The 15197-nt window shown below is 40.6% G+C and overlaps 1 protein-coding gene and 1 pseudogene across 6 annotated transcripts in view; one reads left to right on the top strand and one right to left on the bottom strand.

The window, feature by feature from the left end:
- Positions 1-15197, bottom strand: part of SSX2IP (SSX family member 2 interacting protein) — a 51020-nt gene that overhangs the window by 19979 nt on the left and 15844 nt on the right. For 3 of the 5 annotated variants that reach the window (XM_081087863.1, XM_081087859.1, XM_081087860.1), the window contains exons 2-5: positions 7098-7229; positions 6330-6499; positions 5704-5916; positions 1991-2101 (exon numbers count right to left, since the gene is read on the bottom strand). In XM_081087863.1, coding sequence (XP_080943989.1) covers positions 1991-2101; positions 5704-5916; positions 6330-6499; positions 7098-7140 — 537 coding nt within the window. In that variant the 5' untranslated portion in view covers positions 7141-7229. The remainder of the gene's footprint in view (positions 1-1990; positions 2102-5703; positions 5917-6329; positions 6500-7097; positions 7230-15197) is intronic. The other 2 variants (XM_081087861.1, XM_081087862.1) reach the window with 1 other exon arrangement.
- LOC308515510 (large ribosomal subunit protein eL6-like) lies at positions 11210-11728 on the top strand (annotated as a pseudogene). The gene has a single exon. The product of its transcript is annotated as a large ribosomal subunit protein eL6-like (transcript).

The raw sequence follows: 15197 nt of genomic DNA, 5'->3' as shown, positions 1-15197 counted from the left end.
CATTTATAATGACTTCCTTATAGGAATTACTTGAATCACTTTATTCCTTATTAATCTGTGACAAGGCAGATTAGCCATGGTTCAGTTCATGGCAGCAGGTAAATCGGTTCATTTTTTTCTGACCATAAACAGTTCTCAAATTAGAGTAAGTACAAACAGCAGAATCCAATTCAAACATTTGCTGAGTATCTATTAAATGCCGGAGACTAGTGGTAAATGTTAATTTCTTCTATGGTTTCTGAAGTAGCCCTTAATAGAAGGTAATTTCTATTCTACATAGATATTCTTTTCCCTTTTTCTTTTTTTAATCCTCACCTGAGGATATTTTTTCCATTGACTTCCAGAGAGAGTAGAAGGGAGAGAGAAGGGAGAGAGAAGGAAGGGATGAAGGAGGGGGAGAGAGAGAAACATTGATGTGAGAGAGAAACATCAATTGGTTGCTTCCTGCATTGAGCCCCTACAGGGGCTGGGCGCAGTGGTTGGCAAACTGCGGCTCGCAAGCCACATGCGGCTCTTTGGCTCCTTGAGTGTGGCTCTTCCACAAAATACCGACTTCTGCACATGGGCCACGAAGTTTTAATTGCACTGTACGTGCGCGCCCGCACGTGGTATTTTGTGGAAGAGCCACACTCAAGGGGCCAAAGAGCCGCATGTGGCTCACGAGCCGCAGTTTGCCGACCACTGGGCTGGGGAACCTGCAACCAAGGTACTTGCCCTTGACCAGGAATTGAACCCGAGACCATTCGGTCCTTGGGCTGACACTAACCACTGAGAAAAATTGGCCAGAGCTACATAGACATTCTTTTTTCTTATATATCTGTATGTTTTTATTGCTTTTTTAGAGAGAGAGGAAGGCAGAGGAACAGAGATAGAAACACTGATGAGAGAGAAACATCATCGATCAGCTGCCTCCTGCACACCTCTCCCCAGTAGCCCCCCAGGGGATGGAGCCGTAACCCAGGCATGTGCCCTGACTGGGAATTGAACCCGGTGACCTCTTGGTTCCTGGGTCGACGCTCAACCCCTGAGCTACACCAGCCAGGCTACACAGACATCCTTAATACCCGCTACAGATGATCTTGCTTAACTTAATCCTTACTGAAGGTGAACTATTTTCAAATCACTTACATGTAATCAATAGATCAAGTCAAAATTTTCTGAGAACTCAAGTAAGTATATAAGCAACCTTAGGGTTAAGATACTCATTAACCACTTACTATATATACTATTAAATAATCAAATATGGTAAAATAATTGTCTAAATCACTGCAAGGCCCTTAAATAAATATGCTCCCCTAACAGTCCTTAATTATAGTTAAAACAATATATACAACACTGAAATTATATTAAGTATTCTATTTTTAGTTATCACATGGTCAAGGATCAAACTGCACAGCAATAAAAGCATAATGGTTTCTTCTTACATAAATTTAAAAATAATTTCAAATGCATTAACTCTATAGGTCCAAATACTAAGTAACCACTAAAGTAGAAATGAGATTAGACTTATAACATCTTTAGCCTCATAAATTAGATTTTTAAATGTGAATTGTGTTTTTAAACAATAACTTGTGTTCAGTTAATTAATTGCTCGACTGGATGAACAAAGTCAATATTTAAGAGGGTGCAAGAGGCAGCAGCCAGTTATGAAGTACAGGTGTGGCAGGCAATAAATGACCTGCATTTAGAGCACCGTGTGCCCGAGAAGAAGTGACGGTGCCTGTGCACCCAGGGTGGGTGGTAGAGGACACTGGCTGCCACGAGCCACGACTAACAAGCTTAAGCCAATGGATCCACTTGGCAGAGGGGACTGTGGGGAGGGTTTCTGACCCAGTTAAATATGATGCAATACTGTACACAGAGGCCCGCCATTCAGCTTGACACAGAATGAAAAAATTGTCCTTGCTTGTTTTACAGTGAAGTGGCTCTTATGTTCACCTCAAATTACATTTAAAAAATCACTTAAACTTTACAATAACTGACAACTCACCTCATCTTTCTCATTTTTCAGCAACTGATGCAAATTCCTGTTCTTGCATTGTAATTGTCTGTCTCTTTCCTGAAGCCCAATCATTTCTCTCCTGGAGGTTTCCAGTTGTTCCTACAACATTCATGTGCAATTTTGATTACAATTAACATAGCTTCAGAACAAGTGAATTCTTAAAAGATTAGTGAAAACAAGCTATACATACTAGTGTTTGTTCACTACAATTGAATTTTAGAGGTACACAAAATGTTTTTAAAGCACTTATAAAGCTCGACACTATAAAGTCCTACAATTTATTTAAATTTAAGTATCAAATTTTATTTAATTTATGTACCAAAATTTTATGCCTATTCAAAAGAGCTTCAAAATGGATCCCTTAAAAGACTCTTCACTTATTGCAGTGAATATTTTATTCCACTGAATATTTTTTTAAAATTCTTTTTAAACACTTTTTAACCTTCTAGAAAGAGCTTCTGAGAAAGAGCCAAAAATGCTTCAAAGCTAAGTGTGAGGAAGCCTGGTGAGCAAGCAGAGGGGAGCACTTCAGGTCAGAGAGGGTGGGACCACTGCGTGCCACCACTTCTCCCTCGCGGGCGGTGAACTGAAGATTTCCCAGAGAGAAATGGCAGCGATCCTGGAATCAGTGTGGAGCAAGATGCCCGTTTTCAATTCATTTTGCACATTTTTATAGAAACTGCGTCAAGTTGTGCATGAAACTACTAGAGAATTTTTAAAAATCCTCTTTATAAAATACCAGAGCCACTCAAGTTACGTCATAATTGATACAAATAATGACTTTCACACAATGGATCTCAAGGAGATTCAGAAATGTAGGACTATTAAACTTGGATAATTCTAAGGTTGTCAAAAATGTTGGCATGGCTGACCTTATAGCCTGTGGGCCAGGTGATATGTCCCATATGTCAGATGACAGATTCCCTCGGTCATTATCAACACTCTATCTGAACTCATCGTCTTCCCTGTAAATCTTACACTGCCCTCCTGCATTTCTTGTGAATCATACCACCATCCTTGGTAAACTCAAGTCAGAGACCTGAATGGTATCTTATATTCATGACTTATTTCCAAAATTCAACTTTTCATGAAATTCTACCCATTCTACCTCCTAAGCTGTCTTCCTATTTCACTCTTACTATCTCCATTGACACTATCTTTGTTCAAGTCCAGAACCTCCATAGTCAGGGACTGCTAAGCCTGCTACGGTGTCCTTTCCACCAGGCTTCCCGAGCACCCCACCACTTCCATGCCAGACAGAAATCCGCGCCCCCCCCCCCCCCCCCGCCCATAATTTCTCCATCTACTGCCAGGTTGATATTTACACGATATCTTCCTCCGGTTTACAATCCTCGGAGCCTCCGGGGTTCTGCACAATGCCTTTCACATCATCTGGGGCCTGGACCCCAGCCTCACTGCTCACCACTCTTCATCTTGCGTCATATACTGCAGTCCCTGCAGAGCTATATGACTCCCTGAAAGTAAAATGTGCTCCAATGCCTCCATGCTTTTATACAGGTTATACGCTGTGCCTAAAATGTCTTTTCCAAATACAAGCAAATTTCTATGCAGTCTTCAAATCTCAGATAAAGTGCTGTTATCTCTCCTGAAGCATATTCCTTACTGCCTACACCAACAATAATCAGTAAAGCAAATAACTGTGGTTCATATGTCTCCTTCCCCTGGACTACAATCTCCTTGCAAACAGGGCTTGGGTTCACTCATCTTTGAAACCCAATGCCTAGTATATACTCAATATATTTTGCTCAAGAAATTAAATGAATCATATGCTAGATCTAGAAGCTCTTCAAAGATAGATCAGCAACTCTTCCCACTGAACACACATGTCTGTCCACAGCTGACTCAAAATATCTGATTTGACCCAGGTCAAATCCTAAATTAGAAGGTATCCTGTAAAATATTCTGGGTAGTCCTAATAAATGATTACTTCTTAGAGAAAAGGCTTAATAGCTCCAAATTACCAATATCATTATGCAATTATTCAACAGCTACTTATAAGACACTTGGCCAACAGTGCCCAAATATAAAAGTTTTAAATCTTAGTCTAGGGTTCAAAATTCTGACTCACTCTAATTCATTAGACCTTCTATAGGTCTCTCTGATTAAGATTAAAGTAGTATCCACAACTTGCAGCCTTTTAATAAGCCTGGAGGGTACCATCTGTGCCCTCCAGTACCCGCCCCCCCACCCCCATTTGCCTAGTCTGCCAAGATACACAGGTGGATAATCTCTATCCCTGAGGCATATAGGATGTACAAAAACCTAAAAATATTAGAGGGAACATACTGTTATTACTGCACATGAGCTAAAAGACAACATAAACTAGCCTTAGGCATTGATGGGCTGGTAGGGGCAGGTGTTGCTGAGGAGCTAAGATGCTTCTCTAAATCAATTACCAAACACGCCCAGTGTTCACATATAGGCCACTCCAGGCCACTTCATTATTGCACAATCCCTACTAAAGGATTTTCAAATATTGCATGCAGAGATCCTGTTACTCTCCAACAGAGCTTTGAGATTCAAGATATTAAGTGGGGTTTTTTTAAAAACATAATTTATTGATTTCAGAGAGAAAGGGAGAAGGAGAGATGGTAACATCAATGATGAGAGAGAATCATTGATTGGTTGCTTCCTGCCGGCCCCACACTGGGAATTGAGCCTACAACCCTGGCATGTGCCCCGACTGGGAACTGAACCGTGACCTCTTGGTTCATAAATTGACACTCAACCACGGAGCCATGCTGGCCGGGCATGAGTTTTAAAAAATTGTTATCTGTTCTTGAAGGGAGTGCGGTGGAGGGGGAATATAGAGGAAGAAAAATAGAGAGGCATGGACCAACAAGGGAAAAACTAAACAGAAGCTGATCCTGTGGGAGTATGCAGATTCAAAACTTACATACACACAAACTCAAATAAGGAAACCCAAAATATTAGCATCTTTAGAAAATATTTTTGCCATGGATTGATTCTATTACATCCTTCATAATATATAATCATAATATAAGTTCCCACTATACTGATTTTGAACTCCTTCTTCCATCTCCTTCTCAAATAAATAAGAATTTTTTATAAAATGAAAGAATGAAATAAAAGAATGAAAGCGAAGTAGAAGATGGCAACAAATTTTCTGTATTTTAAGGTAGTAGGTCAATGGCCCTGTGGAAAATATTTCCTTTGTTCAGAGAAACAAGCAAGTTTGCAAAGCATTCTTCTGTGGTCTTCTCTAGAGCCCAGACACTTGTTAGAGTTAGACGCTATAGGCCTGCTTCCATTACTGAGCTTTTTAGCAACTTTGGCACAGATGCCCTCTAGAATATTTTTCTTGGAATTAACTGATGCAGCTTCTCACAGTAAGACTTCTATAAATTAAGCATCTACTTTATTAAGCAAGATTAAATGGGGTGAGGGGATCTTTATTTATTTTCCTCAGACATAAATATTTCCTAAGCTAACTTTCTACAGACTCAGCAAGTCACTAAATAGTTCATGAAACCAATGTTGTCCATATGGATATTAGGAAGCAGTATGTGGATTTGCAAAAATCACTTTAAGTCCACTTTTACTTTTTAAAAAAACTAAAACAAAAAAATTTTAACTCTAAAACGTGATAAAGCCAAAGAAAATGTACAGCATCAATTGCATAACAAGGGCACTGGAATGCAGGTTGGCGTGATTCTCACCTTGAGCTTTGCATAGCAGCTTTGCAGATGGTCCATATCACTTCCCAGTTTCAGATTTTGTGTTTCCACATTTTCCTGAGCTAGAAGGTTCTTCCGCTGACGTACAAGTAGCTCATTCATACAGTTTAAAACAGCAACTATATTTAATTCTCTCTTTGTCTCTTTACCTTTGGATTCTTCATATAATGAAGGAAAACCGAAAGTAGTCAATTCCTGGTAGGAGAAAACGTTTTTCTAAAAGTTGGTTACCAGACAAAACTTAGTAAAAAAAAAAAGATAGAAATATTTTCTGAGAAAACTATCCTATGACAGTTAAGGAAACAGTAAATATCCCAAAGAAAAAGAATTTGAGAGAACTGGAATCTTTTCAGTCACTTAGAGCGAGGCAGGCAGGTTTCTTCACCAGTAAAATAAGGGTGAGACTCCCAGTGGAGGAGCCCCTGGGGAGATGGGAGGCCAACCTGCTCCTTGTATCTAGTTAGGTGATCACCAAGGTTCTCCACAAATCTAATACAAGTCCTGGACCAATGCACAACAATATACTTGTAATGACAAGTGTTCTCATAACTTCAATATTATAGAACTTGATTTATACCAATGCTTCTTACAAAAAAACCCACCATTACCTGATCAAGATATGAAATACTTTGTTCAATATTCTCTTCTGTGCAGAAGGCACTGAAAAAACTGTGCACATTTTTTGATAAAGGTATTGAAGAACAGAGCACTTGCTGTGAGTATAGACTTGATGGAGACATCTTTGTTTCTGAGGTATATTGAGAGATATTTTTGCTTTCTGAAAGAATAAAAGCACTTATGTAAATAATATATTAAAATGCATGCAAAGTTAGCAATCTCCATTACCAAAGATTTTGAATTACATAAATATCTTAAGTATTTTCAAATTAAGACAAAGTTGGTAGTATATGAAAACTATGTACTATATACTTTTTCCCAAAAAGACACAACTATAAAGTGGTCCTCTTACTAGGCATGTTAAGCTACCATATGCTACCTTAATTTGCCATGTTTTAGATTTCTAAAAATAATAGACAAAAATCACTTGTCTACACATTCAAAGTTTATGCAATTAAAGAAATATATCAGAGAAATGTATTGAAGCAGCCAATGAATTTATTTCAAATCCATAAAAATTTCCTCAAAAATAGTAACAAGTGATCGATCATCCACCCAAAGCAGTTAACCCCACAAATTATGGCACAATTCTTGGCTCTCCTTAATAATTTTACTGAAGATGGAAATTAGGCATTTTACAGTTATTTGTGTCTCTCATTAGTCACATCTTCAATATTTGTGATAATTATTTTATAGTTTTATTGAAAATAATCACTTTTACAACTGCTTTGGCTTACAGTTATTTTAAATTCAGTCACCTGAACACAGACCTGGATCTGTAACCGTCATCCAATCTCCCATAGCAGTTGCCAGAGCCAGGATACCTGAGGAACCAGTTCAGCAGTGAAACATTCAGTTCAGCTGCTGTCACACTTCTATGTAGGCATCTCCTTAAAAAGCAAGTCACAGAGTAACAGCAGCTAATTAAAAATATGAAAGCAAATATAAAACCAATGTGTAAGAATTAGTTCTATGTGCTTCAAAAAGGAAAGACTGTGTGTTATTTATTCTCATGTACACCCATAAAGAACATGGTAGAACTCAGTATTAATTACTGTATGTCTGTGGACACATGTGTAAGGATAAGGCTAAGGGCTTCTCCAGTTATACTGACGTATTCACATTACCTCATACAGAAAGTAGATGATACATGATTTCACTCACAACATAAATCCAAAGTACAGCATTATAGTAAGGAAATAGTTCTATAGCAGTGGTCGGACCTCACGGACCACTCGTGGTCCGTGGACCACCGGTTGGCGACCACTGTCACCGGTTGGTGACCACTGTTCTATAGTATATCCTTTAAAATAAAATAATGTTCATATATACATAGACAAGATGAAAAAATTCTTGGCCAGCATTCCCATTTTTTGTTTTTACAAACTATATTGGCAAAACTTTTATTTTTCATGACAATTCCCAATGTTGACATAGATGCAGAGAAATGAATACTCTCATACATTGCTCTCCAGAAAGATTAATGAACTTATATTACCACCAAGCAATTTGGATGGCAATCTGTATCAAAATTCTTAAAAATAAAAATATATTTTAATCAGAAATTCCATTTCTAAAATTTTATCCTAATAAAACGATTTGTATAAAATATTCATCTACTGTTTTACAATATCATAAAAAGAGAAATAACTTATACGTTCCACAGGAAACTGCTTATATGCATGATACATTTATGCAGTGGGACACTGTGCAACCATTAAACATAACCAAGTAGAATCAGGGTGCCTAACTACATAAAATTCAAGAAATGCACATGAATGAAGTAGACTAAGAAACAAATAACCTTTTTTAGTCTACCATTCATGTTTGCATTTTTTACAGAAGTAATTGAATAAATAAATATTTCTCCCTCATAAAAATGCAATGAAACTATAAATGGCAACTAGAAATTGAATTCAAGGTCAGGATAGCAGGAGGAGAGGTACGATTGGAGGCACACTGGACAGCACACGCCAACACCGGACAGCTGCGTCTCAGCTACAACAAACTGTGGCCAAAGAGAAAGCAGGTCCTTTGCTGCTACATCTTTCCATTTTTTTAAGATGTTGGATTTCTGAATATTTTGTAAAATCCCCCAATTTTTAAAGATAGAAGTCAATTAAAAAGATGAACTATGCAAGTTATCCTGTGGAAAGAGAGAGTGGCTGGGAAGGATATGAGCGAGCCTTGATTGAAAGGTGGTTATGTAGGAATACATATTCATGAAATTCATCAAATTGTACACTTAAGATTTGTACATTTGACTGCTGTAAGTTGTACCTTAAACAACAACACTTTTTAATAAGCCAGATAAAATGTGTCTTTAGGCCAGTTCTGGACTGTGGATCAAGAGTTCACAACTCCTGTTCTGAATACATAAACTGTGGGGGGGAATTCACAATACAATGTTAAAGAGAGATGAAAATTTTATTCACCCAATCAATTTTAATTGTGCTACTAAATGCCAGGTACACTACTCTAAGCACAGGGGAGGCACAGCTCTCAAGAAGTTCACATTCTGGTGGGGATAGAAATAGATGGAAAGGATTCACTTCAATTCCATTAACATAACACTAAAAGGATGATAAGAACTATAAAGAAAACAAAACACAATAACATAAGAAGTATTGGGGTGCGGGTATCTAGATTAATCAAGGAAGGCTGCACTGAGATGCTGACATTTGAACTGAGACCTAAATGATAAGGTGTCAACCCAGGTAGAGGAAACAGTAGGTACAAAGACTCACGATGACAATGAACTTGGAAAGTATGAAAAACATCAAGTCAGTATGTTTGAAGCACAGTGAGCAAGGATAGACGGTAGGCAGTTGGACTTTCTCTAAATTAAAATGCTGTTGAAGCAGATTTGGCAGGAAAGCAAAACGATCTCTTTAGGCTGTAAAAAAGATCACTCTAGCTACTCTACCCTCTGAGAGATTGTAAGTGAGCAATAGTTCAGGCAAGACCAGTGTTACACTAAAGTTCTAACATTGGAGGCAGAGACAGGTGGATAAATTAGGAATGTGGTCTGTAGATAGAACCTTCAGGACTTGTAGATGGGTTAAAATACGGGCAGAAGCGGAACCACAGATGATTCCTATGTCATATAACAGCATACTGTTTATACTAATGCAAATGACGTTATGTGTGTATTATATGTTACGATTTCTCACACACACACATATATACAGAAGGTCATCCAGACTGGCACCGACCTTTCACCATTTTTCTACTCATTTTGTACTTCCCGCTGCCCTTAAGTGGGTGCCTTCAACAACAGGATGAGCAAGATAAAGGTTGTTTACATCAGGACAGACGATTTTACTTCTGGCTTTCAGAGGTAGGAGCTGTAAGCAAAACAGGGTCCAAAGGGCAACAAACCCGTCTACTGTACCTCAGCTCTGCTTTGTGTCAGTTATTTAACATCTCCCAGCCCTAGTTTCCTAACTGCATTATGGCTCGTACTTCATAGCTTCCTCTGGCATATGGGCCCACGGAATTAATATCAGTTGTTATCATCAAGACACTGATCTAGCTGGGCCAGGAGATCGGGTTTGATTCCTGGTCAGAGCACATGCCCAGGTTGCAGGCTTGATCCTCAGCAGGGGGCGTGCAGGAAGGAGGCAGCCAATCAAGATCAGAAGGAAAGAGCCATGGCACCTTTCCAAATCCTTTTTTTTTCCTTTCAAGATGTTTGAAAATAAGACACACTAGTGCCCCAAGTGTCTTTCCTCCTCATATGGAAAGATCATCAAACACCAAAATGTTTCTACTGCATATCTATTCTTCAAAATTATAATTTAAGTCACTTCCTCTTTCTCTGTGAATTTAGCTCTCCAGTGTCCACAGGTTTAGACAATGAATTGTTGCCTGTCTTATTAATTAAGAACAAAAACCACAACTGTAAAATAGGCAGGTGTACAACTCCATTTTAAACTGCTATGAAACAAAGAACTTACTAACAGTATATGATTTCACACAATCCAGAAGTTTCTATGTCATCTTCTCAATGATGTAACTAATTATACACTACAAGGCTTGTGATAAAAGCTACCCAACCACCAGGTTTTACAAGACAGGAGATTTACACCCAGAGTTAAGTTTCATATCATATTATATATATATATATATTGCCATCCTGTTATTATATATTAAGTCATTGCAAACCATTATACAGTGGACATGATTATCCATGACAAGTCATACAAGAACAAATTTGGTTATGCTAGCATTGTTACTATAGTTTCATTATATAAGAAAGGCAAAATGTTAATAATGAATCTTGTTTGGGTTCAAGCAACCTGTAATCCCCAATTCTCTCTCCATACCAGTGGTTAGGAAAGCTGCTCAGAGTCCAAGGTAGGTCAAAATCACAAGTGGATTTTATGAAAACTGAAGCTTAATGAATTTAAACATCTTGTAAACATCATTTCATTCATCTAAGATTGTCAGGGAACAATTTTAAAATATATTAAAGCAAACAAAAACCTATAAAGTATTCCATAAGTAAGAACTCTCTCTCCTTTCTCTCCCGCCTTGCAAGGGTGGTGAAAAAGACTGAGAAGACAGGTACTAAGGAGAGGAAACCTGAACCAAGAAGGCTGACGCTGGTGGCAAGGTTAAGAAGGTTAAGAAGTGCAACCTCAAGGCCAAGATGCCTAAGAACGGGAAGCCCTACTGCATGTGAAACCCTGTCCTGGTCAGAGGGATTGGCAGGTAGTCCTGATCAGCTATGCATTCCCAAAAAACCATGTACAAGAGGAAGTATTTAGCAGCTAAATCCCAGATTAGAAGAAAGTTCTTGCTACTGTCACAAAACCAGTTGGTGGTGATAAGAACGGTGGTAACCAAGTGGTCAAATTTTGCAAAAATGCCTAGATATTATCCTTTCAAGATGTGCCCCGAAAGCCACTGAGCCAGGTAAGAAACCCTTCAGTGGGCATGTGAGAAAGCAGGCCAGCATCACTCCCAGGACCATCCTGCTTATCTTCACTGGGCACCACAGAGGCAAGAGGGTGGTTCCCCCGAAGCAGCTGAGCAGGGGCCTTCTACTTGTGACTGGACCTCTGTCCCTTAATCAGAGGGTGGAGCACACAAGAAATCTGTCATCGCCACCACCACCACCAAAATTGATATCCGTGGTGTGAAAATCCCCAAACATCTCCCTGATGCTTACTTCAAGGAGAAGCTGTGCAAGCCCAGACACCAGGAGGGTGAGATCTTCAACAGAGAAAGAAAAATATTCGAGATTACAGAGCAGCACAAGGTTAATCAGAAAGCCGTGGACTCGTACATCCTGCCAAAATCAAAGCTGTTCCTCAACTCCAGGGCTACCTCCCCTCTGCCTCTTCTCACAAATGGGCTTTTCCCTCACAAACCGGTGCTCTAGATTTCCTATGAAGAACCCAGTTAAATAACTGATCTATTTTTTTAAGTGTTGTGTTAGATTTCTTTTAATTTTTAAATATATTTTTATTGATCAGTTATGCATTCCCAAAATGCCATGTACAAGAGGAAGAGAAGAAGGGAGAGGGAGATACAAACATCAATGATGATAGAGAATCATTGATTGGCTGCCTCCTGCACACCCCATCACTGGGGATTGAGCCCGCAACCTGGGCATGTACCCTGACCAGGAATCGAACTGTGACCTCCTGGTTCATAGGTTGCAACTCAATCACTGAGCCACGCCTGCGGGCAACTGATCTCTTTTTTATAAAAGAATTCTTTCCCCTATTCAGAGAGACATAGTCTTGTTCCTTACTGGTAGATAACATGTATATAGGCATCGAATAAAGTTCCTCATCCCAAGTATTTCTCAATGTACATTTCAGTAAGTCTTCATAATAGAAAAATCTCACTAACTGCAATAAAACTGTAATCGTTTCAGGAAAACACACACATTATCTTACTATTCCTGAAGAACTACACTGGCTTCCCTCTATGTTGCTATGGGTCCCTAAGTACCAGTGCCATATACCTCAGCTGTAAAATAAGCAAGGGTACTCTTTTGTTCTGGGAAAAATGATTTTGCAGAACATAAGAATTACCTAGCAGCATTTTCTAGGTTAGAATCCTGACAGAAAATTGGGAAGCAGTAAGACATTTAAACTTAATATAACTGTAGCTTTTCTAAAAGAAAATAGTTACTAAGTTTCATAAATTTATCACTTTTCACGTCAAAGAATTTCCTTTCATATGTAATCATCTACCCTACAGACAGGAACCGGAGCTTCGGGAAGTCAGCAGCACTCCCTGGAGTCACATTGCTAGCGGGTTGTGAAACCCGGACGAACACCTCAGTCTTCAAACTGTGCTCTTTTCACTTTATCGCTATTCAACCCTTCAACAGGGTATATTCAAATCTATCAATCGATCTATCTTCAAAGTAGACTGTAATAAAAAAGATTTTCATCAAGTTTCTTTAAAAGACTGAGTTCCCATAATTTATTTTAATTATTCCATTTCTGAGCATACAATTTTAAAGGAACTTACCTACTATTTAAAATTCAGGCACGCATATAAACTTCTCTGCTATGCCACAAACACTAGCCTCTCTCATTTATCCACACTTTGTTTTGAAAAGGCATAGAAACAATTCCCAGAAATGAGATCAGTCACATAGATAGTTTAATGAGGATGGAATAACTCTTTACCATCTTCTATAGTAGAGTAAATATTAAGACAACATCAAAGGTAACTTTATAGATCTTTAGTAAAAACATTTGTGGTTCAGGTTAATTACATCTGTTTTTTGTTTGTTTTTTTTTCCATCAGAGAAGTTCCTTGGCTGGTTCTTCCTCTTCCTTCTACCCAAAGACTCAGGGGTTCTGTTCTCTATATGCCTCAGTCACTTGTAGGATTATGAAAGTGGCAACTTCTAAGATGGTCCTCAATTATTCCTGCTCCCAGTATCCATACCTTTGGGCTCCTCTGCTCCTTGAGTGTGGGTGGATGTAGTGACTTGCTTCTAACAGTGGATGGAGGACCTAGAGAATGGAGTTTCCTGGGCTGCATGGAGGGGATGATGGTGGGTGAGCTGGGCTTTGAAGAAGCATTTGTTTGGAAGAGGAGCATACAGGCTGGAGTGAGTGTGCCACACATTCACTAGGTCATTCCAGCTCTACCATGTAGTTTTTAAGAACCACACATTTCACATTTCTGTATTCTCCCCTCTCATCTTAATAGATGGAATGATAATTGAATACTCAAGTAAATAACTGATGATAAATTAACATGTTCATTCCAGCAAGCAAAAGCAGATAAAGGAAAAGAGCAATGGAAAGGATACAAAAGATGTGAGTCTTTTATAAAAAGTAGTAGAGGCCCGGTGCATGAAATTTGTGCATAGGTGGGATCCCTAGACCTGGCCAGCGATCAGGGCCGATAGGGCCGATCGGGACCTTCTGGCTGCCGGCCAGAGCCTTCCTTCCTACCGGCTGCCAGCTGGGGCCTGCCAGATGGGGGGAGGGACTGTGGGAGGTTGGCTGGCTGCAGGGAGGGACCAGGGGAGGTTGGCCGGCATGGGAGGTTGGCTGTGGGAGCACACTGCCCACCGGAGGGCAGCTCCTGCATTGAGCGTCTGCCCCCTGATGGTCAGTGTGCATCATTGCAACTGGTCATTCCAGCATTCTGATCACTTAGGCCAGAGGTCTTCAAACTTTTTAAACAGGGGGCCAGTTCACTGTCCCTCAGACATGCCACACATGTGCACTGCGGGCCCAGGACGAGTCAGCTGCTAAGCAGGACAGGCAGCGGTTGCAAAAACACCCGGCAGGCCGGATAAATGTTTTCGGTGGGCCGATGTGGCCCGCGGGCCGTAGTTTGAGGACCCCGGACTTAGGCTTTTATATAGAGAGACTAGAGGCCCGGTGCACAAAAATTTGTGCACTCAACTGGGGGGGTGTCCCTCAGCCTGGCCTGTGCCCTCTCGCAGTCTGGGACCCCTCGGGGGATGACCACCTGCTGGCTTAGGCCTGCTCCCTGGGGGATTGGGCCTAAGCTGGCAATCAGACATCCCTTTAGCAGCCCAGCAACCCTCGGGGGATGTCCACTTGCCAGCGGGGAGCAGACCTAAGCTGCAGTCGGACACCCTTAGCACTGCTGAGGAGGCAGGAGAGGCTCCCACCACCACCGCTGTACTGGCAGCCATCAGCCTGGCTGAGGCTGAGCAGATATCCCCCATGTGGGAGCGCACTAACCACCAGAGGGCAGCTCCTGCATTGAGCGTCTGGCCCCTGGTGGTCAGTGTGTGTCATAGTGACTAGTCATTCCCAGTCGTTCTGCTGTTAGGGTCAGTTTGCATATTATCCTTTTACTATATAGGATAGAGGCCTGGTGCATGGGTGGGGGCTGGCTGGTTTGCCCTGAAGGGTGTCCTGGATCAGGGTGGGGGTCCCGCTTGGGTGCCTGGCCAGCCTGGGTGAGGGGTCGATGGCTGTTTTCAGGCTGGCTGGCAACTGAAGCTCCCAGCCTCTCCTTTTTTTCTTTTTCTTTTTTTATTCTGGGATTTATTTACCTTCTATAATTGAAACTTGGTTGCCGTCACTGGAGCTGAGAGCCGGCTCCTACTCGCTCCAGCTCTGAGGCCACGGCCTGCTGAAAGCAGGTATATGGGGTTTGTTTAGCTTCTATAATTGAAACTTTGTTGCTTCCAGAGCTCAGAGCTGGGCCGTAGCAGGCGGGGAACCTTGGCTTCCTCCATCACTGGAGCAAGCAAGCCTCCTGCTTGCTTCAGCTGCGTGGCTGCCGGCCGCCATCTCGGTTGGGTTAATTTGCATATCACGCTGTTAGCCAATGGGAGGCATAGCAAAGGTACGGTCAATTACCATGTTTGTCTATTATTAGATAGGATTACT

The sequence above is a fragment of the Myotis nattereri genome, assembly GCF_964212035.1.
Source record: "Myotis nattereri genome assembly, chromosome: 3".
In the NCBI taxonomy this organism is placed as follows: domain Eukaryota; kingdom Metazoa; phylum Chordata; class Mammalia; order Chiroptera; family Vespertilionidae; genus Myotis; species Myotis nattereri.
Note: the sequence above shows the minus strand (reverse complement) of the source record. Positions and strands in the feature narration are given on the sequence as shown.